The sequence below is a fragment of the Dermacentor silvarum genome, chromosome 4 (assembly GCF_013339745.2).
Source record: "Dermacentor silvarum isolate Dsil-2018 chromosome 4, BIME_Dsil_1.4, whole genome shotgun sequence".
Lineage (NCBI taxonomy): Eukaryota > Metazoa > Arthropoda > Arachnida > Ixodida > Ixodidae > Dermacentor > Dermacentor silvarum.
This window is the reverse complement of record NC_051157.2, coordinates 24,836,334-24,863,910: the sequence shown is the minus strand read 5'-3', so window position 1 is coordinate 24,863,910 and position 27,577 is coordinate 24,836,334. Positions and strand designations below refer to the sequence as shown.

The window sequence follows — 27,577 nt, the reverse complement described above, 5'->3', positions numbered from 1 at the left end:
ATCGGGAGTTTTTCATGTCGCTCTACAATCTTCGCATTGACACTTTGATAATTAGTACAGTACTTCTCGAGTTAGATAATTAATTACAATTAGCTAATTAAATCTCAGTAACGAAAAAATTACTGCAACAAGACGGCAAGTTGGGCCAGTTGGTTGGGATTCATCTTAAGTATCGTAACAGCGCAAACAAGACGACAACACAGCGCCGTGTTGTCGTCTTTCCTTCCTTTTGTCCCTGTATTGTTTGCGCTGTTACGATACTTAATAAAATATTACTGGCGGCTACTCCACTGCACTGGAAACAATACGCACTAGGTTTGGTTCGCGTAACGCCGTTCGCCTTTTTAAAAATCGTGCTGCGTGATAGCTGGGACACCCTGTATAATGATGAAACCTTGTTGATATTCTCCCGTGTTTTAGGTGATCATTATTGGCACCCCTTCGAAACTACTTGTCGTCACCCAATTCGGCTGAGCTGATCAGGTTTTACTACATCTATCCAAGTCTAGCATATTACCTATTTTTCCTTGCTCTTTTCTCTCCTCGTTAAACTCTCTATCTCTATATTTTATGCAGTTACCTATGCATTTAACAACCCCAGCTCTATCAATACCTCCCTTGCTTTCCTCCACCGATACTCTAAACGTATCTTGCTTATCTCGGCCGCTAACGAAATAATGCTTCCATCCACGTTGAATCCCACTGCCTCAGGAAGGTGGGCATTCCCTGCGGTTCTTGTTGGGCGACTTTTGCTGAGCATGGCACATGTCTCATCCTGTTGCAAATGTTTGCTCCGATATGTTTCTGTGCTCAGGCAGGCCAGTTCGGGCTTCAAAGGCACTACCCTTTACGTTGTTGCGTACAGATTTTCCCTCCTGATTTATTTCTTGCCGTATTTGTAAATCTCCACGCTCTTTTTTGTTTCCATTCTATATGGATCCAAATTACGCCGTCTCCGTTTGTCTCACTTTCTTTTTGATGACTCCGCGTTGTCTATTTACACTTCCAATTACCCTGCACTTGGTTGCCAAGGTTCTTGACCGCTTCCTCCATTCCGTGTCCACGCTTCTGAATTACCAATAATTGTGCACTATAATTGCCCATTTCTCGTCATCCATGTTCCTGAGGGAGTTTTAGAAATAACGTCCTCTATAGCGGCTTCGCGTAACCCAAACCCCAAACTTCTGCGCTTTTGCGTCGTGACTTCGCCCGTTTCCCTTTTGTGGCTATTCATGTCTGTGAAGTGGGGCGGGCAGAATTATTGAGGAAATTTGATTGTGTTAAGCGTCCCAACGCTACAAGGGGTCCGTGAGAAACGTTATAGTTGAGGGCTCCGGATTTAAATCAACCGTGTTTCTTTAAACGCACATCAAAGCGGGGTACATATAAGCGCGTTTTCTTCTTTTCTTTCTTTTTGTTTTTCTTTTTTGAGTTATCACTTCTTCTAGTAACGCGGCCACTGCGGCAGGGAATCGAACCTTCGATTTTATGCTAGCAGAACGCTGTGGCCACTAAGCCACCACGCGGCGGTGACTCGAAGTGATTAGGTTATGCGGCTTAACTGTCACTTCGTATAATTAGCGCCAGTAGTACTCCATATTCACGAATCGTCTCACCGTGTCCTGTTAGCACTTGGCGCCGCTCTCTGTGCCTCTCTCGCCCGGGCCAAGGCACGTGCGCGCCCCGTCCTAACGCAGCAAAACATATCACCCGCAATGCGAGCACAATTTCGCAACGACTACTCCGTATACACGCACGCCCGAGTGAGCGAGCGGTGCACCCCGGTGAACGCATTTCGCGAATGACCGTTGCGAAGCACCACGGCGTATACGAGGAAGGAGCGCAAGCCGGGCTGAGTTAAGCGCGGGTACGAAAAGCAGCTAAATGGTTGAAACGGGGCTTCTTTCCTGGTCGCGCCGAGGCGCAGCCGCGAAACGTTGAGGGCACTTGGATTGTATACACTTCTCAGTGCAGAAAAGTGTAGAGAAAGATCTTTTCAGTGGACATTTAACCTTTTCAGGCTACATTAAGCGTAGTCGAGTTCGTTGTTCCATATGATCACCGCAGTGTCGGGCGAAAATTAACGAAATTTGCAATATAAAGATTGAACCCACGCACATATTTCTTTGGAGGGTGTGTGTTTGTGTCTGCTCCTTATATTTTTTTTATTATTAATGAGCATGTAAACATATATAAACGTGTCAGCGGGGAGAAAGAGAAGCGGGCCAGCAACCGTCTTTTCAGTTTTCACCATCGCTAACTCGTTTGAAGATAGAGAAGAGATATAAGAAAGTGGAAGAGAAAGGAGAGGGAAAAAAAGGAAGGGGAGAGGGAGGAAAGGAGAGAAAGGCACGCCCAAACGTACCGCACTATACACGCAGGGTATGAGCACTATCGACGAGACTCTAGTTCCGTGATTGAGAAAAAAAAAAAAAAAAAAGCAAGCAAGTCTTCTGTGTGGTTTGCATGTACTGGTTTCAATGATATATTTCAGTCGAATAGTTCTTTGATCCGAAATAAAGTTTTTCTCACTCAATGACGTTCTCAGTGCGTGTCTTCTCCATCGCTCGAGCCATTGTCCGGCTGCCCGCTTTTCGGGTACCTTTGATCCAGGAAAGACTGAAGAAAACGATGATGATGACCAGGGTCACGACCGTAGTTCTTGTCCAAAGATTTCGGGGCAAAAGGAAAGGCAGAAGTGGGTTCAGGTTTGAAGAAGGCCCATAATTCGGCGGGCGTCTACATCTATCTCCACTCGCTACGGGGAAATCGGGCTGGCCCTGATACTGGTCGAATGACTGCAGAAAATACGTCCCGAATGCTTCCAACGTTCGACGATGTTATTAATCGAAAGCGATGCTTTCAGTGGCTCTTTGCATGCCCTGTTTCTCGCTCGCAATTTAAACGAAATATACATGTACATAGTATAGTTCCAGTTCCGGAGATAGTCTGCATGTACCGGAAATTTCACGGCGACGTACATGGCCCCGTGATGCCTGGGTAGTGTGATAAGCCGAAAATCAAGTTTCAGCTGTAAGCCTCGCTTATCGATTGTGACATTATACTCGTATTTGCATGTCAGTGAGCAGTCGTACTTTTGTCATACCCAACTCAGCATAAGGGCCAGCTAGCGCAGCAGAGGCTTAGTCGGATTTTTTTTTTTTTTTTTTTTTTTTTTGTGTGTGTGTAGGAGGCCATGCACTCGACCGGGACAGGGAAGAGGGGGAGGGGGCTGGGCAGGCCGCATACTAACCCTGAAATTGCGGAGGGGGGGGGGGGGGGGTGCCCAGTGTGCCTCAGAACACGAACGTTTTTTTTTTATTTAATTTTTGACGGTGTCAACAGTTCCATGTGCATTTGCTTTTACGTGTTTTATTTTTCTATTTCCAACATCGAACCACTTGATGCAGCAATGAACAGCAGTCGTTAGTTAGCATTGTGCCGAGCGTACCTTCTTCGTTACGTTCGTGTTGCGTGCGTTTGATTCGCTGTTCTGACGACGCAAATAATCTTTGTATTTAAGCAGCGTGCGTGACACGGAAAAGTTCTACGATACGTGTGGATGACTGCGCTATAGGTACACCGCGGAGGCAGGAATGCCTACATCCATGGCGTGACCAGTTAGGTTTATTGGGAGCACCATTCTGGACACAGTCAAGTTCCGCCATGTCGGCGTTTTGAACCATATAATCAGAGGCCGTAGCAGCCATGCGAGCCAATCACAGCTAACAAGATGGCGAATTCGTCATTATGGAGCAATTGGACAATGTCCAGACCAGTTTTCAGCTCTGGCGGAGTCGGTTGGGAAAAATCAGCCTATGTGCAGAACAAGTTTCAAAAAGAACGCACAATTTTTATCTGTTTATTCATAGAAACAGGGTTTCATTCGTACACTCATACAAACATTAGTTCATTTGGATGAACTATATTTAATTTTCTTGGGACTATTTATGGACAAGCAATGCCGCTTACTCAGGCTATCCATTTGCAGGCCGGTCTTATTTCAACTATAGACACAATGCAATGTCATTAAAGCTTCTCTCTCTCGATTCCTTCTGTTTCTGCCGGTCTGCGCCACCGTTGGCCTATTTCTCTTTACGGGCGCACGGAAACAGATACTGCTTGTCCCTCTGCATCTTAGGCTTTCTCAGCCATTTGGTTTTCTTTTTTATGATCGTCGCATAGCTGGCTATTGAGGGGCCAAAGTCCCCAGGTTTGCATCACCTAATAAGCAATAGATGCTTTTTGCAATCGGAAGGGGAGTTTCCGAGAGCGGTGTTACGCAATTATACCACGGAAAAAGAAAGAAAAGAAAGCGGTACGCTTACTCAGCGTGCATGACGCACCATTCTGAACGCTTCAGCAGCGAACTAAATATACATAAAATCGACTATATAGCATCTACGACCCCGAATGCCGGTTCGGAGGAAATTGCCTCTGACGGCCACGGCCACGCCTCCTGTGGTAATGGCGTTGGCTACTCCAGTAGGCTGGGCTTGCGGCAGCACGTGGTACCTCCGCGCGCTCCCGAAAACCGCGAAGCCACTGCAGGCGCGTTGATCGTCCAGCGAAAACAAGCAGCTTGTAGCTCGCCCTTGCCTGGACGACGTCTCGTAACCTATCTCTTCAATACAGGAGATAAGAAGAAAAAAAAGAAAGGCCTATGGCTGACGTTACTTTTGTTCCTTTTGCGTTTGGTGTTTTGCAAACGACTGCCGGCCGTGTCGAGGAACGGGAGAAAACCGCTTGAAATAAGCAGAAAGAAAGCCGACGTTCGCAGACGAGTTACGTGCGCGGCTCACACCGTTAGGCCTAGTGTAGCCGACGGCGAACGGCGACGCGGGCCCTTTCCCGTCGGACGCCCTCGCCAGAGGTTCCATCGCAGTGTGGGCAGCAGCGGGGCTATTTTTTTTTACGCTCCTCTTTTTTATCCTTACGCGCAGCCAGGCAAGGTCGCTGCACGCACACTCGCACGCACACAAAGCCTCGCCGACTCACGCGCACGCAGGCACTTCCTGCTCCACAGGTGCGAGGCGCTGGCTGCAGCCAGCCTTGGTCGGTCGGTCGCGCTGCGCGAATAGGCGCCCTCTCGGCAGCTCGCACGCACGCTTGCTCTCCAGTCGCGCAGCGACGACGCAGCCGAATTCGATGCCATGGCGACGCTACGCGTCGCGTTACTTCGACGCTGAAGAAATTCCTCGCTCTGGACTTTACCGTCATGGTCGTCCGCCGGCTGCTGGAGCAGGCACCTATCCAGGTGAGAGTTGACTTAGCGGTTCGCGCTGGGTCTCTGCGCGACGCAGCGTGGCAGCGTGGTTGACACAGCGGTGCGGGAGGGTGCAGCAGACGACGCGTTTCGGCGGCGACGTGCGTTTTCGATTGAGCTCGGTCGACGAACCCCGTCGGCAAACATCGCTGTTCTGCATCAAAGTTCGCCACACGGCACCCTTCCTTAACGCGAACGCCTGAGAATGCTTAAGCTAAACTGTATATAGTTTTCCGTGCATGAGAGTGCTGTTACTCCCCGAATGTGTAGTCGCTCTTCGCATCTGCGTACTCGTCAATCTTCTCTGGTAGACACAATAGTAATTTTTTTTAAATATTACCATCCTCCTAGCATACGATACATCTTTTGCTATGTTTCACTTGAACGAAGAGTGAAATATAGACGACGGAGCTTATAGCGGCAGCTGTTTAACGTATACAACAGCAGCGACATCTATATAGTATTGCGCGCTCAGCACGTTGGCGCCAAACGTCTCCGTAAATGCTGACGCCCGTGAGTGAATGCCTCGCCTGCTTATGTACCCTTTGTGAAAGTAGACGTCAGCGTGACATTTTTAACGGTGCGCCATCCGACCCATGCACGGGCTTCAAGGAAAGAACTCGGCGCGCGTTCCACGCATTGCGCGCACCGCTCCTCCTTGGCAGCTAAAGCGGGCACGCGGACGCAACGTTTTTATGCGCTTCATTCTTTCTTTTTTACGGACACGGCTTTTCCTACGCCCTTTAACGTGTACTCGAAGCGGTTGGATGCCTACCGTATACACTATATATGGTGTCCTTCAGACGGCGGGACAAAGATTGCGGTTCTATATGCGATAACGTCGTTGCTTTAATGCGTACCACCGACGGGGACAGCCAGCAGATAAATAACTAGCGTGAGGGGCAGCGGTTGTTGCGTTGGCGCTATACCGTGGTCTGTGGAGAACGCCTACTCGGTATTGCGCGTCGGCCTCGCGCACGAATGTGCATGGGCGCCTCTTAAAGAAACGTCGGCGAGATTGGGGGGGGGGCAGCGAATAGATTGCAGCAGTGTACGTATTGCACCAAGTGACAGAGAGATAGAGGCTCTTTAGTGAAAACTAGAGAGATTTGCGTGGCGGGCGGCGGCACGCCTATAGCATACTATATATGCGCGACTGAGCGTGAGCTCCATGTATCATATATCGGCGCTGAAGCGAAAGCTGTATGTTTTGGTGTTCGCTGCGTCAAGCGTATCGGATGCGATGAGTTGCGTGATGAAGCGAGTCCCTTAGCGCAGTCAGTCAGCCGCTATTCCTGCTGTTGCCGTCAGTAGCGAGCGCTGGAGTGATGTCACTTGTACTATATATATATATAGCATGTTGCATTTACCATAGAAGGACGGGGAGAAAAAGAAAATTGACGGCAGACGCGGCGGGAGATTCATTAAACGACAATGTATTTGCTACAAAACTTGATTAACTTTCAAGACACGTCTTCATGGAGACGTGTCTGCCCAGACCATGCATGAGCTATACACTTATACCAACCCCGGACCTATGTATTGCACGCGTCCTGAATCATCGTAATGTTTGTGAAACTTCGCATCAAGATCCGGTTAGCTGGTGTGACCATTCCTCGGGAAACAGAGGCATGCAAACCATGGAATCAGTCATTCGGGACACATCTTAGTCTAATTGCCTATACCCGATGATCTAGCGATCCGTAGATGTCCAGACGTGGATTATTTAGCCTTAATTCATTCACTTTTTCGCTTTACTTAATTAGCACGCCAGTTTTTGAGACATTTGTCCTGTGGCTATAGTTTCGCAAATGTTAGAACGAAGGTGGGGAAGACCTATTTCTCCGACATGATAATCGTTGTTGATCATATTGTGTGTGCGTGTGATGGAATGTGCGCACTACGCTTGCATTATGACATGTGCGCATGCATATGTCGATCGTCACGTGCCTTTCTGTGGGATCACGCAGGTCGTGGTTATTTCGCTGGGTCGAGAGTATATTGTTTGCAGAGCGAATCCGCGGCGTTTTGTCCTCACAGGTGCGTCCTGTCAGGAGCGAGCAGCCAACCACACACGGCTTCGCTTTGTTGAAGCGGAAACAAGCGGCGCATATATACAGTGAAAAAAAGAAAAAGGAACGACGGAGAAAGAAACCACGCATGGTGACAGACAGGAGGACAGTGCATTCGCTAGCGAAATAGAGCGCGTCACGTGGGCACCTTGACACGGAATTGTATCCGTTTTTTTCAGTTTCCAAGCGGACAAAACAAAAGGCCCGGTCGAGCCAAACAGAGAACGCGTAGAGGCGTGCAGTCATGGCCATGCAACTTGGTCATGCAGTCGCTGAAGGCACCGCTGTAGGCGCCGTAGTGCATGTCGTCCATGTGTTTATGTTATGCGTAGAAATCGTTCTTCTATTTTTTTTTTAAATGCGAAGCTATTTACGGGTATACCTACCACCATCAAAAGGCGACGTTCTTAAACGATCCCAAAGATGTAAGGCTCTTCCACACTGCGCGATATACCAGCGCTGGAACGGAACACGATACGAAAGCGACACACGCAACACGGCGCTGGCATCAACAGCAACGTCATGTTGTGTCGCCTTTGTCTCGTGTCCCATTCTCTAGCGCTGGTATCGCATGATGAAAAACCAGCAAGCCGAGTGCGACGTGTTAGTACCTTTGCACTGACGACGCCAGGCGACTCGCACACGAACTTCAATCCATGAACCACGGCTATACACGCACACTGGGTTGTGTTACTGCGCATGCAAGCAACAGACGGCAAGCCCCGGGCTTGATGTCAGCCGTGAAGGAGACATACATATGCATACATACATACTACTTGCATACATACATACCTTGGTCTCTGTTACAAGTAAGGAAGACAGAAAGCGCTGTTGCTGATAGTTTCGTGCGCTTCAACAAATCCCTGCAGCTAGTCGAGAACATACCGCAATATCTTAAACGCGAAACACGTATATGCTCGTATTGTTCACCCAGCGTAACTTAAGTCGCCGACTAGTGGACGAAGGTGAAAGTTACTGAAGGGCTGTTTTATCGAACTGCGAGTTCTAACGTAGCTCATTTACTTTAAGCCACTTAACTAAAGCGATATTTACATGTATTCCGGGTGACAGGAGTACAACGCTGCTCTGAGCTTTAGAGTATAGCATATTACCAACGCTAACTTGGCATATTTTAAGTTCGTATAACAAGCGTGGCAAACATTGAAGCACGTATTTAAGTTAGAATGAACGACATAATTCACACATATATTGGTTAGGTATATTCAGTATTTCGTCAATATCGAGTGTGCACACATTGATTGCTGATTTCTTACATGTACCATCGCTGTAAAACAAAAGACAGATAAAACTGCCCCCCCCCCCCCCCCTCTTCGCTTTGACCGCTTATAATATTTATTGAGGCAGCAAGCCAACAACATAAAGTAAGTGCAGCTGTGTTCTTGCGCCCCCGGCTCCCCTTTTTCGGAACGCAAATTGGGCCGTATGTGAATACAATCTGAAGTACTTTAATTAAAACTTCTAAACATAATATTTTAGTTAAAAATAGTAAAGCACACTGCTTACGCACATAACAGCTCTTCTTCTTTCTTTCTTTCTTTTTTGTGGACTATTTAAAACACTAAAGATCGAATTTCCCTTTATCTCTTTCAAGCACAATTAAAAGTTCGCGTTTTTATAAAGGAAATTATTATTATTGAAGAAATTTGTTACACAGACTTGATATTTTAAATAACACCACTGCAATAAAAGAGAAAAGTTAATTGCTCAATTTTTAGGTGCCAACACATGTAATTTATTACGTGTGTCGTAATCTGTATCAGGCTCAGCCAGTGGCCACAGCGCCATCCAGCGCCAGGAAGCTAATCATGGCCATTTATGAACATCAGCGTCGTCAAATGACACTTTCCGTTCGTGGCTGTAATGTATCTTAGTGCATTCATATATACTTTGCCTGAGCAGAAAAAAAAAACAAAACAAGAAGAAGTTTATTGATTGAAAATGCAGAGAGGTCGGCCGGAAAATGGAGTATCTGGCCTGCTACTCTATGTAAGGGAAGGCGAAGAGGGGAACAAAGAGGGTCACAATGGCGGATGATGATGGGAGACACGAGGGGAAAGAAAACAACGCATAAATGGTACCATCACAAGCACGAGTCCAGGCCCGTGCCGCCTAAAAAAATCGTGAGAGCACGCATTGCCTCTATCGTCTGCCAACTCTCTGGCCATGCGGCTAGCAGTAGGTCCTCCGACAGTGGTCTATTGTCAAAATGCCTCAAGGTAGCTTGAGGCAAAATGCCTCAAGTGTCAGTCTTTCGCGCGCATACACAGGGCACACCACGAACACATGGTCTATATAGTCTCAACAACACCACGTGCTGAACAGTCCGGGGAGTCTGCCAGTCCAATGATGTGCAAGTATTTGGGCGTGAAAGTGACGCCTAATCGTAGTCTGTGTTTCAGACAGGCATGAGGGCGTGGAATTCCACGCAGAACAGAAACGTGCATAGCGGGATCCAGCATTTTAAGGCGGACGTGACGAGCGTCTGGCTGGGCCCAGTATCTTCTCGTCGCACTCCTCATTAATTCCGACAGGAGGCACGTGATGTCCGGTCTAGAGAACGGCACAACAGTTTGCAGGCCATTGCTGAGGGCGCGCTTTGCTTCAGCATCGACCATCTCATTACCATTAAGTCCACAAACAAATAAGCAAACATACAAACAGTGGTGAGAACCTGCACAGGCTTTTGTTGATTTTTGTTTGTTTCTTCGCATATTTTATTTCATTGTTTTAACAGCGGAGCTGTTTAAGCCGGCCGTTATTCCGTTAATCGTCCACAAAAAATGTGGGCCGATCCTGGCGGTAGGGCAGAGTCCAAGCGCAATGGCACACACCACTGTGAACTAGTGAAGCCGAGCCTGGGTAATTCTAGCTAAGCATGGTTGGAACTACTTAAGCTTAGTCAGTCATCAATAGCCAATTGATAGCCAATCAATAGCTAATCGATAATCGATCAATAATAAATAAATTCCGGAAAATGCTGGGGATGACTTGGTAGCGCTTAGCCTAGCCCAAATACGTAGCCAGTACCTTGCGATAGCCAATCGGTAGCCAATCAATAGCTAATAAATAATCGATCAATAATCAATAAATTCCGTAAAATGATGGGGATGACTTAGTAGCGATTAGCCTAGCCCAAAAGCTAGGACTAGCTAGGTGGGTGCCCATCAGCTACGCTGTGTCTTTAGCATTGCGCCTCCAGTGCAAGCTACGCATTTTTTTTTCTCGCGAAATTTACTGTTCTATACAATCACAATCCCCTCCCCCCAGTATGCGCTGTACCGCTTGCGTCATGTTCGGTCATGCTCTGAGCTCTATAGGGCAAACAATAATGGCAAGTTCTGAGGACAGCGACTGGGCATTTTTTTTTACTGTTGAGCCAAAATATACGTTTGAGAGACTGTCGCGGTATATTGGTGATGGCTAGATTTTCTCACTTTGTAAAACTAATCGCTGTGTCTGTTATGATCATTCTGAGTACAATTATTATGTCAAATAAGAGGAGTATACACCCTAAGCTGGGTAACTCTTACTATAGGCGCACATTTTCAAATCCTAGTATACCTCTATTTTAAGGGTTACTTAGTAACCTATATGTCTGTTACCTTTAGTAGAGTATACGCACGGATCTGTAACACATGGTATATTTTAGCCGGCGCCACCTACTGGTGTCTTCTTGAATGCAGTTAATATAATAGTAATCAGAACTGCCTCATAATCAGAACTGGTTTTGGCACGTAAAACCCCAGAAATAATAATAATAATAATAATAATAATAATAATAATAATAATAATAATAATAATAATAATAATAATAATAATAATAATAATAATAATAATAATAATAATAATAATAATAATAATGTTTATTTTTCATCATCACACTGATGAAGGAAGCTGTAGGTAAAAGCTGCTCTTCGTAGAGGCAGCTTGACAAAGGCCCACGGCTACCTTTGTACAGAACAGTCAACAGCGGCAATTACAATAAAATGCAACATACAGCAATTTACAGCAATTTCAATCATAGCAAATCTGCTTTGAAGAAAACCAACCAATCAATAATTTATTTAACGTGTCAAGGAACAACACCGAGGTCTGATTACACGTATAAAAAGTAATTATAATAGACCACTGAAGGAAATATATGTCATACCGCACGCATTAAAAAAGACTTCCTGTGGAGCGTTGTGGTGACATAGTACTATTTGGCTTAGCCCTGTAGTACAACACACGTGGTGTCCGAGTTCGTTATAATCGTATTTCACTGGATAAGTTAGGCATCGCTCCGATGTCTCTCAGTTATGCGTTTGTGTCAACGACGAATTTGGCGAGTCCAGTACAGCGAACGTCGTCTAGATGGAGCCTCAAACGCGAAGCGGCAGCTGCCTTTCGCATGCAGCAGCTGTGTAACGGGACGCAAATCGTCGGAGCTTTGTAGGGCTGTGCCACGTGATGCGACACGGCGTGCGCGCATGCTCAGGTGCTAGACAGTCGCAACGGTGGAGTGAACACAGCGCTTGCTCAGTCGTTCTCGCGCAAACAGGATGTGTGTCGTAAGTGCAGTCGAGCAATAACTCCTTTGCGTCCTGATGATCAAGCAGATTATTATTATTTTTTTCTTTGTTTTGATTTTTGATTGGTTTGCTTTTTGATTGCAGTCTTTACTGAAAGAGTAGGATTGCACGAGAATTGTTCAGCGAATTTACTAATATAATTTGCAACAGGAAGCAATTGGTGCTGACGCGTTATTACAAACAGAACACATCAGTTCACGTGCGCCGCTCTCTGCAAAAAAAAAAAAAAAAAAAAAAAAAAGGGGGGGGGGGATAAAGCTTTACAAAACTTTTTTGTTGCTTCTCTCTCTCTCCTATCACAGTTAGTGGAAGCGCCGCGCTTTCTCGCAAGAATATGTGCTATTTCAGTTTAAATGCATCCAATCTAGCGCCTTCCTTTGCTCCATGTTTCTCCATGTTGCTCCAAAGCCCGCAGGGTGGAGGCATGAAAGGGAAAAGCTGTCATCCACCGGACTGTATAGTACGAAGCCCAGGACGAATATTTTCTTCAACTGCGACGCTCTCTTTCTGAGAAATCCATATGGGTGCCCTTTGTAGCTTCGTGATGTAGTCGGGTGTATGATAATTTTTCACTTTCCTTACGTACAGAAGAATTAACATGCTGCATTAGGTGCAGCTAACCTGGGTGAGTATACTGCAGCTTGTATACTGATGATACTCATTGCTGTAGGGTGTAAACTGCAGCACAGCTTCGGTGGAAAGCTAGCAGGGCATCGTGTCGTCGAAGCCACAAATTTAATCGTCATTCAAACAGCATAGCCTAAGAGTGCTTTCCGGACGGTGCTCGTACGCTTGCAAGCGCAAGTAGGCAAGTATACAAGCAACTTGCAAGTGCCAGTTCGGAGCTATAGACATGTAAAGTTGAAGGGGAAATGGGCTTCTTGAATCAGGTTGCATGGGGGGATTCAAGAATTGAATTATTGAATTTAGCGATGACTGAGCTCGAACTGAGCTGTGTATTGGACGCGCCATTCTTGTAAGTATGTGGAGGGCTTCTGCACCAGCTGCTAAAGCCTACAAAATGTAGAAAACGTTCGGGTAGCTGCGCGGTCAGACGTTATATACCGAGACAACTTTTCGTCGCGGCATCATTATCTTTATTGTAGATAATTTATCTTTAGAAGACATATAGTTTCAGTTACATGCACATATTCATCCGTTATTTTCGAAAAAAAAAAAAAGAATTGTATATCCACGTATACTGGCGCAGTGCATGCAAACCGGCAGGTATTAGTGTTAAATATTTAAAGATGTGGCTATAGATGCTAGCACGAAAACGTGAACGTGTCACATATCGCGGTTCATTGTGTGTATGACAACTCGCTTTTTGCGGCGACGGAGGCAGGCTCCATCCAGTGCGTCGTCTATGCTCTGTGCTTCACATCTGATCAAATGCCGCGAACACCGGCTTTCCAATTAAATACCACATGTCAGGTCGCAGATCAGAAAAATTTCTCGCATGTGGTGACTTAGAGGCATTGACGCGCTCTGCTGCCGAGCACGAGGTCGCGGATTCGATTCCCGACCACATTCCGCTGAGACGGCCGAAAGCAAACTTGAGGTGTGTTTCGAAATCACTGAGATTGCGTGAAAATACCTGACGCGCCGGCAACATGCCAATATACTACACGTAGTTCCATCTTCATCTCCGCGTTTAAGCGACGAAATGCAGTTTTTACCATAGCAAACATAAGGAGATGTTCACGTACATGGAAACGCAGTTTTTGGCGTCTAACCGTGCTATTCAAATTTTTAGATTGTTTTTCAAGTTCATAACATAACAGCAGATAATAAAAAAACACCTTGAAGATCGAATATATCACTATTGTTGTGTTCGGGTCTCAGGAGGTTAAGGAACCCCAGGTAGTCAAAATTGATCTGGAGTGGTCCACTGTACACTGTCTCTCATAGCTCCTGTGTTGCTTCGGGACGTTAAACCTCGTCAGTCAACCAGCAGGTTGAGAAACACGTGCACGTGAATGAAGAAAAACGTCCTCGCAAAACCGCAGTAATACTAAGTTGAACTTGGAAGCATCGCGGAGGCTGCATTTCCATCGAGTTACAGCGTGTCCTGGATGCGCGACGCCACGCGAGCAGTTATGATTCATGCAGGCGACCCAAATGTGACACGGTGTCGCGAGGAGTCGACGGAGCGTTTAGCACCCTCTCCGCTAAGTGCAACGAAAGCCCTCTGACGTCGCTTGCTCGACCGCGACATGGACTTGTGGAACTTCTTGCGTCACCACCTCGCTCTTATGGTCTCGGCTGTCTGATAGAGGATCTGGATCAAGCCCACGGCCGTCTATAAGGTGGCTCTAATTATACACGAACGGGCCTTGCAGCCCTTCGCTGACACAATTTTTCGCGCGGCGAACGCGACCCAGTCTAATGTGTCTTCGAGCGGAGTCCTTGTTTGCTCCAGTTTCGGTTGCGCGGATCGGTATATAGAGAGTGAAGTGTATATGGAAGCCAAGGGCACCGCCGTCTAGCTTGCTTTTTTTTTTTTCCATAGGAATCCAATGAAGTTGGCGCTTTACAGGGCCGTTATGTTCCTCGTCGCATAATATCACAAAGACAGAAATAAGTACGATGTAAGACTGTAAGAAAGACCCTCTCGAATGCATACGTGTTCCTACAAGCGTAACGCGAGAGCGGGCTGTTCGACACATATGCGAAAGAGAGAGCAAACATTTATTGACGGTAAGCCTAGTCCAGGTCCTCCATTCTATTACATATAGGGCCTCCTGTCGCGGAAGGGTGAGGTAATGTGCCCATGGACGTTGCGAACGTGTGAGCGATAAGGACAGCAATGGTTGCGCAAATAATCACAATTGCAGTAGATACTGCGTGACGTGCAGTGGATATCCTCAGGATGTTATTTCGAATAATTTAAAAGCCACTCGGGCTTATCTTCGTAATAGTTCATTGTCTTTGCGCGCGGAATGTCTCTTAGTGACCGGCGATATAATTATAATGCTGTAATATTCCAATAAGCCGAGCTTATTGCTTGGCCCCGTTTCTATGAAACGCGTGCGAGGAGATATAGTGATGCCTATCTGGCGGCCATAAATCCTCTATTTTTCTCCTTTTGACACCGAAAGCAAATAACGCAGGTTATATTTCCCTGTGCTGATAGAAGGAGCACGCAGTGGACCCATCTGTTCGAGACGGCGTGCACTCGGTGTAGTGAAAGAGTGAACGGAATCAATTACGAAAGCCATTGCTGCTCGTGAAGCCCGTACCATTTCGCCGATTACACATAGCGCTGCGCGCTGCACTAACGGGTTTTAGTTGGCTGCAATGTGCATGACTAACCGTGCTGCCACTTTCCTAAGCGCTCCACAGTGCAGCCGACCGGTCCAAGACACTATCATCACCCAGTAACGTTGCGAATCGCCAGCTGAATGCCTTCCAACGCTAACGCATACGAAATATAGAGAAGGATGATGGTTTTAATGGAAGCATGGAGAGGTTAGCCTAACCGCATGCTATACTCCTACTGTGCCGGTAAAGAAGTTTCGGTATCGCTCACAATGCGAAGCAGGGATGCGATAGTTGGCACAATGTTATCTGCGTAAGTCTTGCACTGTTTCGTGCAGTATCAGTTGGAGTAAACATTCGCAGATGTGCGCTAATATCTCCCCTTTCAAGCAGACGAAGAAAACCTATATAACTTTAATTTCGAGTCGTCTTCATTTGTTTAGGTGGCGCTCACCGGTGATGGAGAAGTGTAAGGACACGTCGTTTTCTTCCACCTCGTTCTTATATCCCTCCTTTCGCTTCTGACAGCTGGCTTCGTTTGAATTATTTCGCGTGGGCACTGGTTTATGGATAAGCTGCAGAGCGTGCCGTCAGCCAATCATTCTGGCGAGCGCTCAAGAAACCAGACACAGTATTCTTTGCTGTAGCATCTGCTGAGTCATCGATGGAGTGACTGAGAGTGAAAAAAAAAAAGTGGCTGAGAGGTAGAATTTTGAATTCGCAACTGCTAGTCCTGAGTCCAAATCCTTGTGAAAGACTGCGTCTTTTTTTTTTTTTTCCTTCATATGATTCTCGCAAATCAGTTTGGGATTGCAGCGACAGATACCGACAGGCATCAATTAAAGCGACCAGGCCAGTGAGCCCATAACAGCTATATTGTAACAGCTATATTGTCACGGGCGAAACAACAGAGACAGCCAGGAGTCCACGTCTTGACCGAAACCAGACAAAAAAAAAAAAAAAAAAAAAAAAAAAAAAAAAAAAAAAAACGTTATCTTCTTTCATCCCCCAAGCGTGTACGTGCCACTGCGGATGGCTAATATGTGACGACATGCGCCGTCACATATGTTGTATTAATATTGTTGTAAAACGGGTGAAATGTTATGCAGACACACGCTCCATGAACACACAGATATTCGGAACTGATTGCGACCTCTCAGCGACTCCTGTGGCGGCACGTCACAAGTGCCTTCGTCGGGCAACTCGCAGGCAGAGGATGCCCACGGACCAAGCATATCCTGTAGCTCGAGGCACGAATAACGAGACACTTTTATTGTGACCCGTCTAGCGGTCCTTGTGACACGTGTGGCGGTTACGGACAGAGATAACATGCTGCATGTCCTCGGAAACACATCATTCTGGGCACAGTGTGTCGAGGCCGATAGCTGAATACCTGCGAGCAACTGCATTGTAATCTACAATTTACTTTCCCCCGGGCCCCTATACACCGCCGCTACAGAAGATAGCGCAACAGAGGAAAGGTGTGACAATAAGCGGAGCTCGAGCGTGGTTTGCTAATATTTGGTAATTGATGAAGCGTAGACTTTTTATTATCTACCCACATCTATCATACCCATATTTGCAAAAGGGGTTGAAAAAAATATTGCATTATAATTTTCATAATTATTTTGATAGCAATAAACTATTTTCAGCTTCACAGTACGGACTTAGAAAAGGAAGATCAACTGAATCAGCATTATTAGAACAGAACGAATGTGTGTTGAAAGATATGGAAAATAAACTGATAACTCTTCTTTATTTATTGATTTTAGCAAAACCTTTGATTCTTTTGACAATAAAATATTAACGCCCATGGTGTTCATGGGAAACCGCTCTAACTTATCAAATAAAATCTAACGAACAGAAGACAATGTGTCTGTACTGGAAACCACAAATAATCTTTATTACCTGTAATTAGAAGTGTGCTCCAAAGAAGCATGTTGGGACCTCTCTTATTCAATGTTTCTTCTTCTTTCTTCTTTCTGGGGTTTTACGTGCCAAAACCAGTTCTGATTATAAGGCACGCCGTAGTGGAGGGCTCCGGATTAATTTTGACCACCTGGGGTTCTTTAACGTGCACTGCAACGCAAGCACATGGGCGTTCTTGCATTTCGCCTCCATCGAAATGCGGCCGCCACAGCTGGGATTCGATCCCGCGTATTCAATGTTTGCATAAATAGCATAGTTTATATTGATAGCAGAGTAAAATTTATTATCTACGCACCATGTATTAGCAACTGAATGTAATGAAATATTAGACAAACTTTCGTCGTTGGTTCTCATTGAACCTACTTAAAATTGATCCCGCAATAACAAAGGTAATGGTATTTCGTGCAAAAAAAAAAAAAAAAAAGTTGTGAAGGTGAAACAGGGTGACATGTGCGCTGATGAAGAAATATATATAGTCTCCCAGCACACATTACTCGGCGTGACTTTCTCTTGTAATCTGACATGGGATGCACATATTATGAATAAATGAAAAAAAAAATGGCCTCAGCAACTGGCACGATTTCACGTTTCCGCGCACTCATTCCTTTAAATGTCAAGATCCAACTACATTATGCATTGTTTGCCTCTCGAATAAATTATTGTAGTTTAGTATGGTTAAACGTCTAAATCGAATATACAAAACAATTTAAGATTGCAGAAGAAAGCCATTCGCCACGTGTCTTAACTAGACTACCCTGCTTCCACTATGAATGGCTTCCAAACGTGTAATATAATTAGTGTTGAAAATACGTATGATTATCGCATTGTATCGTCTTTTTATTGGTAAAATGTCTGTTTCAGGCATTTTTAGAAACAACAGCATCCCTACACGAATATAGGTAAATACGCGAAACATAGACCGGTAGCTTTTACCCAGTTTTCTACCTCTTATAAGCTGCAGATGTTGAAATTCGACCTCCCCTCAATTGTGAATAGACTGTAAAAACATGTGCAAATTAACAAAATTTGTATTACAGTTATTTATAGAATTTTCTATTAAATGACAGGTTGCGCTTTCTTTTTTATTTCTTTATATTTTTTGTGAAGGTTTTTACAATGTTAAGTTTCTTTATAGTGATTGTACATGTGGCCACTTTCGTTCTTGAAATGATTATTCGTGCTTCCTTTTTTGCTTTTTTTGTTTAATTTTTGAAGATGTAAGCCCTGCTCTTAATATTGTGTTTTAATTGCTTTGTTCTTGCAGCAATTATTTTTGTATCTTACATTACCCTTCGCGGTGTCTTCCTTGTAGTGGCTGCCTAGGCCCCTGTCAAGCTGTTCATACAGGTTTTAGCTCAGGTAACCAGCCAGAACTATCTGATAAATAAAGTAACATGGATAACAAAATTGAATAAACATCCAGTTTGCTACCCTGCACAGGGGAAGGGTTAAGGGGAGACAGAAAGATGAAAAAAGCACGCGCAAAGTGAGAGAGAAAATGAAATAATGCTAGGGAAAGCAGAAAAAGCCGTCAAGGTGTAGCTTGACGAGGTGTTTGTCGCATTATTTTGAAAAATAAAGAGACACAGATAAAGGTAAAGCTGACCGACAATTTTTTTTCTCACACTTCAATCTGACTCATAACAATACAAGCAGGGCACATTATAAGAACTGCTCGAAACAGAGGCAAATGAAACGCTGAGCGTACTGGCCAGAAAAACACCAAGACGAAAATAACACACTTATATGGAAAGTCGCACAAAGGCATGAAATATGTACACAGAAGAAAAGGCACAAGAAATGACGAATATATACCTTATAATTGCACACATCAACAGTAAAACGTATTTTATTATTTGCAATGACAATGGAAGTTCGCACAGCGTAAATAAGTACCTATTATTATTATAGTATATACTTATTTTCACATTTGTTACCGCAGCCTTTGCCTCTGTATTTACATGCTTCTTAGCAAGAGCGTTTTGTTTTTCCTGTATATCTATGCCAGTGCAGTGTATGTCACTGCTTATGTATGTTACCATTACTATTATTGCTCTGTATCACATAAACGAATTTGTTATAGTTCGTCAGTACTCTATTAATTTGATGCTAGGTGAAGACTTCGTGTCGCGAATTTCAAGTGCCATCCGTGCCGGAAAACTTGCTGTGAATGTGATCAGCGAACGTATGTGGAGCTCGCGAGCTAAATTCATTCCTGTCAAATCGTTGATACGCGGTGGCGGAAAGCTCGAAACCGAAGGTCGGGTCGAGAGTAACCTTGTCGACATGACAAAGTGGTTCCTTTCTAATATGTATGACCAACCAGGCCCAATTCACACCTTGCTAATGTTATCGGGTGCATGCACTTCCCTGTCAAATTGGGAGCAACGACGCCATGAAGGTGCACATAAATATTGGCTATAAAAGCTTATAAAAAATGTCGTGTGATACATGTGCCACATATCCAATAATTTCATGTAAACACATGCGAACACATATGAAATATATACGTCCATGTGACAATATTGGATATGTGGCATATGAGCCATGTGATATATTTTTGTAGGGAAAAATACTGTTCAAATGTCTTGCATGACGGTGAACGAGTTTCTTTTTCCTTTAAAGAAAATACTTGACATGCGAGTGGCATACGGGGTCAAACGTTAGAACAAACGGAGTGTTAGGACTTGTGGCCCAACGTGGGAAAGAGGGGAGAGGGGGAGGAAGGGGACAGGCAGGTGAAATAATGGAGCACTCTGGTTCACACGCTTTCCAGGCATCAGGAAACTGGAGAGAGCAAAGGAGAGGAAGACACACTTGGAAAGAAACAACACTAGATCCAGTAACTTCTGTGACGATGAAACAGAGAGGCAGATTTTTATTGGGTTGGTATTAAAAAAATAGAGAGAAAGGAAAAACGGAAAATATCAATGTCGAGCCGTACGTGCGACCTTGTTAACATACGGAATTAAATATTAACAATGAAAGGTAATGAAAGCAATTGAAGATTGCTACAGTGTAAGCATCACAGACAACCGGTACTATAACAATGGTAGCAACTAATTTGGTTGCGTTTACGCATAGTACTCCGTTATTTTTAAAACCGCGTGAATACAATGTTGTAGTGAGAAAGAGCTGCGCGAGATTGTCAGGTCATACCTGTTTACGTCTGTCTGCAGATTCGTGCTTGACATATTGTGCATGCCACGAAGGAAGCGTTCCCAAGCTAGTGTTGACTCATTGACCCGACTAAATGTTAGAAAACTTGGTTGCGGGTGCTTAATTGCCCATTTAAGTCACACGGACCGTAAACAACAGGTTCCCAAGCCTTGAATTTGTATGCAAGGCTTGCGAACACATAGGACACATAGGACACATCTCACTCACAGCAAGAAGTCCACGAACGACGTAGTGAGAAATGGAAGCAAGCTCGTTGGTCATTTGCTTTGGCCTCAACGTTTTGCGGCGCAATGATAAAAAGAAGTGACACAGCCCGATGTTTGCTACCTATTGATATGGCCAAGCGAAAAGGAGCAGTCTGCGTCACTCATGGTCCTCCTGGTTTGCTAAAGACAAGTTTAATAATAGGTAGGAAACACCGCAGAATCGTTTGTGCGGTAGCAGAATCTCACGCACTCGTACGTATCTCTGTAGGGATATCACGCTCTGCCACGCCCGTGTCCCTCGACACAAACAAGCTGCGTGCATCACCACCGGCAGTGTATAGGTGAAACGGCATTAAAGCTCCGCGGGTATGCAGCAGCAGCGTACAGCTGTTAGCCGGCCCGAAACAATGATAGCTCTCTCCCATGCGCCGCGTGTCCGCAGGGACTCATGCGAGGAGTGAGGACGACAAAATTGGAAACGCGGGAGCGCGTGCATGCGTTCACTTGCCGGATACGTTCGCATCACACGCTCGGCGTGGCGCCGTTCCGCGTTTGCGCCACGCTGCGCTCACGCGGTTACCGCAATTTCGTCCCTGGCGCGTGCCGGCTGGAGCAGGTGCCGATTAACGTATTATGTGACTGGCTGCACTGCGTTACACGAGTTGGAGGGCGAGGCTTCCCGGGAATTTGCCTCGCGCCCGCCATGTATTGTTGAGCCCCGCCGTGTCAACGAGGCAGGCGACGTATAGACAGCCTGATTAGCGCTTATCTGGTAGCCATGGATACGCGCGCGAGTGGTCTTTGGTCTACCCTCCTCGAGCCAACAATACATGTTCTCTCTCACCCTTCTTCGTGTTCCTCCAGGACGCGTCGCGATCGTGGCACAGATAAGCCGGCTCGCTCTTGTGACCGCCCGCTGACAACACCCGGCGTTCTCAAGGCAAGAACTCTTTATTTCCCTGTGCCAAACATTTCCAGAAAACGGCAACCACTCCTTGCTTTCAGCGGACGAGAGAGTCCTGCCCGTACGTAGAGCAAATCAAGCTGCTCGTAGAGAGTGATTGAGCCTTCCTTACGCGTCGAGCGGATCGATCTAGCCGCGTTTTCGCTCTGTGAACAGAAGCTCGCGACGTCGTACGGTCGACGTTCATAACTCTATAGCGTTCACTCACCGCCAACATCGATGCTGCACGGGTGACAAGGAGCCAGGTGGGCGCGACGTTTAATCGAGGTGGTTGAAGGAGTGACTTGTCATTTGTCGCAAAGGGTGGGCGGCGCGAGAGCGATCTGTACGGAAATTCCATTGCCGTTCGCAACCCCTTGGGAACTCTGTTGGCGATATTTGTGGTGCCCTTTGTCTGCCTGACCTTTTCTTTTTTTCGTTCTTTTCTTTCTCTCTCTCTCTCTCTCTCTCTTTTTTTTTTTGGCGTCGCATCAACTCTACGTTACTATAGAAAAGCGTAGATAAGTGCAATATGTGTGCAAGATACAGCAAACGCGGCAACGAAGGCGACGTGTTTGTCCTCGACAACTTCCTGACAGACATTCTAGCTCTCGCCATGCGAGTGGCTGTCGCACCAGGCGTGGCCCGGATCAAGAAATGAATAATAAAGCTTTTCCTGAGTACTTTATTCTCTCGAATAGATATATAAAGAGGATTGACTAAAGACAATTTATTTTACCGTTATCATGGCTCCATTTAGAACTTATGAGACCTTTTTGAACGTTCAGTGTATATAGACAGCTTTCTTATATGACGGCCAAGATATATATCAGCGACATAAAGCTGACCGAAAGACTTCCTTGCAGATAAACGAACTGCTAACAGTTTCTTGTAAAGCCAGATTTCGCCCTCTTTCCATTTCCGTTAAAAGCTTTGAAACAGTTTGGCGGCATTTTCGGTTACTCCGGAGAAAGCAACTTATTAAAAAAAAAAGTTGCCAAATACTGAATTTAGTTAGGGTACGTGTACTGGCAAGCCACCGGAAGAGTTTTATTTCTTCCGCAGCCAGGAGAAATGTGGCAGGTCAGCGGAACGAATATGTCGAGGCTGTTGCCATCGGATCCACCAGCGTTGATCGAACCATCTACTCGCTTTCTCAGCAGTGGCATTGCTTTGCCTGCTTGTTTCTTATTGGCATCATCATTACCGTTCCATCTTGTTGTGTTTCAGGTGCACAGCAGCATATTTTTCGGGTAGACAAATCTGTGTTCATTGCATGACCACTTCGATGAGGGTAGAAGTTACTTCTCACTGACGTGGTCATTTCAATTTTCCCCGTCTTCCATTTCTTGCAGGACCCTAGGAGCCGAAACCGGAAGTTTCCAAGCGTCGACATGGCTCGCCGTTGCATACTAGTCGCTTCAATCGTCGCCCTCGTGGCGTCGTCTTGCCAAGCCAACACTAACGTGCTGCGCGCCAGCTGCTTATGGAACGCGTCCCCGGAAAAAGAGAGTTCGGTGCAGGTGGACTGTTCCCGAAAGGGCTTCACCATCGTTCCCGCAGGAAGCTACTGGCCGCCAAACATCTACAAGATGGATCTGAGTCACAACTTCATCAACCACCTTACAAACCTGGAACCGTCGAACGTATCGGTGCTGGACCTGCACGACAATCGCATCGCGATCGTAGAGCCGGGAGTGTTCTCCGCTTTCCCGCAACTTCAGTTCTTGGACTTGAGCAAGAATTCGCTCGCAAGTCTTCACGGGGACGTCTTCGTAAACATGACGAACCTGCGAGCTTTGAACCTTAGCGGGAACAAGCTAATGCACCCGCCTACTGAATTGTTCAGGCCGTTGCTGTCCGTGGAGCAGCTGAACCTGAACAACAACCCACTGCGGTACCTGGAGATTGGGTTGTTCAAGCTGCCCAACCTTGAGCGTCTCGAACTGTCGAACATCGACGCCCACTCGCTACCTGACGGCATCTTTCACGCAACGCCGCGCCTCGTTTATTTGGACCTGTCCGGAAACTCGTTTGAGAAGGTGCCTTCCAGTGCGTTGCGAAGCGCTGAGGGTTTGAAAGTTCTAGTCATGTCGGACAATCCCGTGGGCACGCTTGGTTACAATTCCTTCTTCAAGCTGCACAATATCGAAGAACTTTATGTCGAGAGAATGAAAGAGCTGGAGGCTGTCGAAGGCGACGCCTTCGTCTATCAGAAGAAGATGAGGTCTCTGTTCTTGGGCAACAACCCCAAGCTGAAGAGCATAGACCTCGACATCTTTGGCGTGTTTTGGCGCGTCGAGCCGGCGGCCAACTGGACCCTGCGAGAATTTTACCTGCAGAACAACAACATCCAGTACCTGGACGAAGATATTGCGCCGTGGAAAGAATTTGAAATCTTAGACCTCCAGGGAAACCCCTGGGCCTGTGACTGCAATAATGCTTGGATTCGAAGGTTGCCACTACAAAAAGAATTGACAGTCCAACTGAGGTGAGTAAACAAGTGTGCATGATTGAATTTAAGTAGAGCTGAAATTTCGTGCTGTATCAGGTGCGACGTCTACGTGACGTTGTTGCGTAGACCTACAATTCTGAAGTTACGTACAGCAAAGATATATATACACAGCAGCAATTCCACATTTCGTAGTTTGAGCGAGAATAACAAGGAAATTCTGGGGGTTCACTTTTTTGTTAGTCACAGCCATGAGAAGAATCAGGGAATGAAGCCAGAAAAAGCGTAGGGGAAATTACTTATTATGCTTAATTGAAATGCAGAAATAATGAAGACAATAAGGGAAATGAAAGTGGACGAAAAGAAATCTTGCCGCAGGTGGGAGCCGAACCTAAATCCTTCGCATCAGTCGTGCGGTTCTTTACAGGTTGGGTTACCACGGTACCGTCCTCTCGTGCACTTTCTCTCGTATTTGTGTATGTACAATATTAGCCCTTAGAGTGCTAGCCAGCGCCTCTGCCTAAAATAAAGTTGTTTCCTCCTCCTCGCGGCCGAGGCAGCGGACGTGGGACATTCTTCTAACCGCAGGCGTCATGATTTGTTCTTTACAGCGCAGTGCTGAACTATATAGTAACTTCCACAGAAGTTACTTTCTGGCGAGCTTGCGAAATGCAAGAAATGAAAATAGAAGGCCAAGGAATTGCGTTATTGTAGTAGACGTCTTGAGAGTAAAGGCAATGCTTTCGGTCGAGAGCTAGCGGCCTAACGCTGAATTCTCTACTCTGCCCGCGTGTACAAACCGAAAAGGGAGAAAAAATATAGGCCGCAGCGCGCCTCGGAATGCGGCAAACCTTTTCGGTGTCGTCGGACGGTCACAATTTCCTGGTGGCTATATGATACCCGCACCCTATAGTCTATACATAGCCACTTGGGTCTGTCCCACTCAGTGGCGTAGCCAGGGGAAGGGGGGGGGGGGGGGGGGAGGCACCGGGCATGTGCCCCCCCCCCCCCCAAAAAAAAAAAAGGTTCTATGCTAGTAATGGCACCCTCCCCCCGAAAAAAGCTTATGGCTACGCCACTATCCCACTGTATTGACCAGGAAAATATGTGGTGTTTGTTCTCAGTGACTGCAGGAAAAGCAAAAACGTAACGACGCGACTAATCGGCCAGTGGAATTCGCTGTTTTTCGTGTCTTCGTAATCAGGCGTGCCTCTGCATCACACGTACTTGAACTCACCTCGACACACTCCGGCTGGCGCTCGTACGGAGTAAGTTCTTCTCACTCTAAGCTCAGTATCGCACACTCAGTGAGTGAGACGACTCACGAGTGAGTTCGCCGACCTATGCTCTGCGTATAGTTAGCCTCCCATCATCAGCGCACCATCGGATCTATCTCGGAGTGAAATAACATATCTTTTCCTGCTCTTCCTTTTTGTTGTTGTTGGTATTCATGGTGCTGATGATGCTGCTGTGTTGTCGTTAAACGTGAGAAACACTAAAGATATGGGTACTGAAAGGCAAGAAATGGAAATTATACCCTTATGACGTTTTCATCGCAGCAAGCCGAGCGCCTTTGTGTTAACTGGTTTGAATTCCTGCGCAGGTGCGGAAGCCCACCCAAGTACGAGCACAAGCCCATGCTGGAGGTGCCCGACGAAGTGTTCGCTTGCCCGAGCTTGCGTGTAGAGCGCGAACAGAGCAGCACCTTCCGCACGGGCGTGCTGGTTGTCGGGGCGCTCAGTATCAGTGCCATCTTGTTGTCGGCCATCTTGCTGATCAAACGGAAGAACCTCTACCAGCGGTTCATCTCACGCAAGAACAGGAACGGCAGCGTGTACTACGTCAAGGCGCACACAAACCCCGTGGACGGATTCGATCCGAGCGTCTAGCGACGGACACGTTTCGTGTTTGTACATACTGTGCGTCGAGCTGACGACGCCGGCGTTGTGAAGCGCGCCGGCCATGGGAACGGATTCCGCGAATACTGCAACCAGCTCACGACGCCTGAACGACCCGCCGTGATCGGTGCGCAACGCAAGCCAGAGCTACCGCGGTATTCACCGCGAAGCCTTTCGGATGGGACTACCTTGCATGGTCTCGCGGGCAACGCTTTCTTGCGAACGGCATCACTGTTGGAAGTCTTTAGTGTGACGAAGTGTGTTATGCGTACACTGCACGACATGACGTAAACTGCTTTTTGAGAGATGTGTGACGTCTTCAACATAGCGTAAATGCTGCGTCATGTCGTGGTCTCCCTGCAGCGTCATGCCTAATCGGGCAGAAAAGACTATTTGCCTTGTCCGCGTTCCCTACACGACATTCCTTCTTTGTCTGAACACCGACTAAATGGTGTGGTGTCAACGGTTTTGAACGATGGCGGTTTGGTGAGGCGGCTAAGGACCTCTGAACCATTTTACAGTGATCCAGCCTGGTGTAGTGACAGCCATTCTTGCTACGGTGCTGTTTTCGTCCAGTTCATAATAGGTGGATTGCCTCGATCAGCCACCGACGGCACAGTCATCTAGGCGAGAACGAGCCAGCAGCGATTTGAAGTACACTTCTACGGTTTCCTTCAAGCTTCGTGGCCTCGTAGCGGTATCCTGTCCCGACACAGATCACGACGAAGACCGATGTGATCGCGACAAAGATCGATGTGATGTAAAGTCAAACCGCATCGGCATCTGGAGACTCGCAGATGGCAATCAATCAGTCAAGGTGCTAGTCCTTGCCGGTGAACGGCGTTTCAGTGAGATCCACTGCTATCCGGCTTATAAATGAGGTATCCAGAAACGTAGTGCGCCATCGAGAAGACGAGGGGGATTCCAAAGGCTGACTTTTCTAGAAAGAATAGTGGCTGGCTACACGAACGACTTTGCCTTTCCACACAGCATGCCAAGATATGATATTACATGACCGAGTCCCGGCAAAGTGGTTTTCAGATCATGCTGACTTGTCAGGCATGTCGTGAGCCTTCGTTTGTTATTGCGCACATTCACCTGTTAGACTGGACACATGCTTGTCACTTGACTTACTACGAGAGTATTCATGCGTTGATGGGTGTGAGAGTTTAATTAGTTAAGGGAACGTAATCAATTTCACGAGCTCTGTGCAGCTGACGTGTTCTCGCACTATAAAAATGACATGGCTGGTCAACAGTGTTGTCTCTTTTAACTAGAAATGGGTCCTTGCGTATAGCGGTGTAAAAAAGCCACGCGTAAATGCACGCGTCTAGTCGCAAACAGTACTTGTCTGTCAATGCGATATCTAGGACTGAATTCAGGAGCAAGAAAACAGGAATAGAACAGGATGGCGACGTATCTCTGTGCGTAAAAGAGCTGAAGTGGTTGTTTTCGTGGAAACGCAGACCTGGCTTGCCGCTTCACACGAAGGGCAAAAGACGAGACCGTGAATACACGAAATGGGCACAAAAACACGCGCGTACTCTCCCGTTGTCATCGGAAAGGCCATAAACACCCTCACTGCGCTTGGCGCGCAGACGTTGTCTCCTTATACAGTCCGACATCAGCCATGCAGCTCGAGCCGCGGCTAAAACGCAGCCAGCGATGAGCGGCGACTCCACGCAACGTATATTCCGTCAAATTTTAGGTGTGGTATCGCCCCGCTTTGGCAAATATATTCCATGTCACGTGATGTAACACTATTAGCATGGCTGAAG

At 46.4% G+C, this 27,577-nt stretch overlaps 1 protein-coding gene across 3 annotated transcripts; it reads left to right on the top strand.

Moving 5' to 3' along the window:
* The first annotated feature begins 5,007 nt into the window (after positions 1-5,007).
* On the top strand, positions 5,008-27,054 carry LOC119449633 (chondroadherin). Of its 3 annotated transcripts, none has more exons than XM_037712853.2 (4): positions 5,008-5,257; positions 21,371-21,446; positions 22,805-23,940; positions 25,505-27,054. In XM_037712853.2, the coding sequence occupies exons 3-4, from the start codon at positions 22,844-22,846 to the stop codon at positions 25,788-25,790; spliced, it is 1,383 nt and encodes a 460-aa protein (XP_037568781.1). In that variant the 5' UTR covers positions 5,008-5,257; positions 21,371-21,446; positions 22,805-22,843; the 3' UTR covers positions 25,791-27,054. The 3 variants fall into 3 exon arrangements, with proteins under 3 accessions (XP_037568781.1, XP_049521296.1, XP_037568780.1); XM_049665339.1 differs by having other exon boundaries at positions 21,371-21,531; XM_037712852.2 differs by lacking the exon at positions 21,371-21,446 and having other exon boundaries at positions 5,009-5,257.
* The last annotated feature ends 523 nt before the right edge of the window (positions 27,055-27,577 follow it).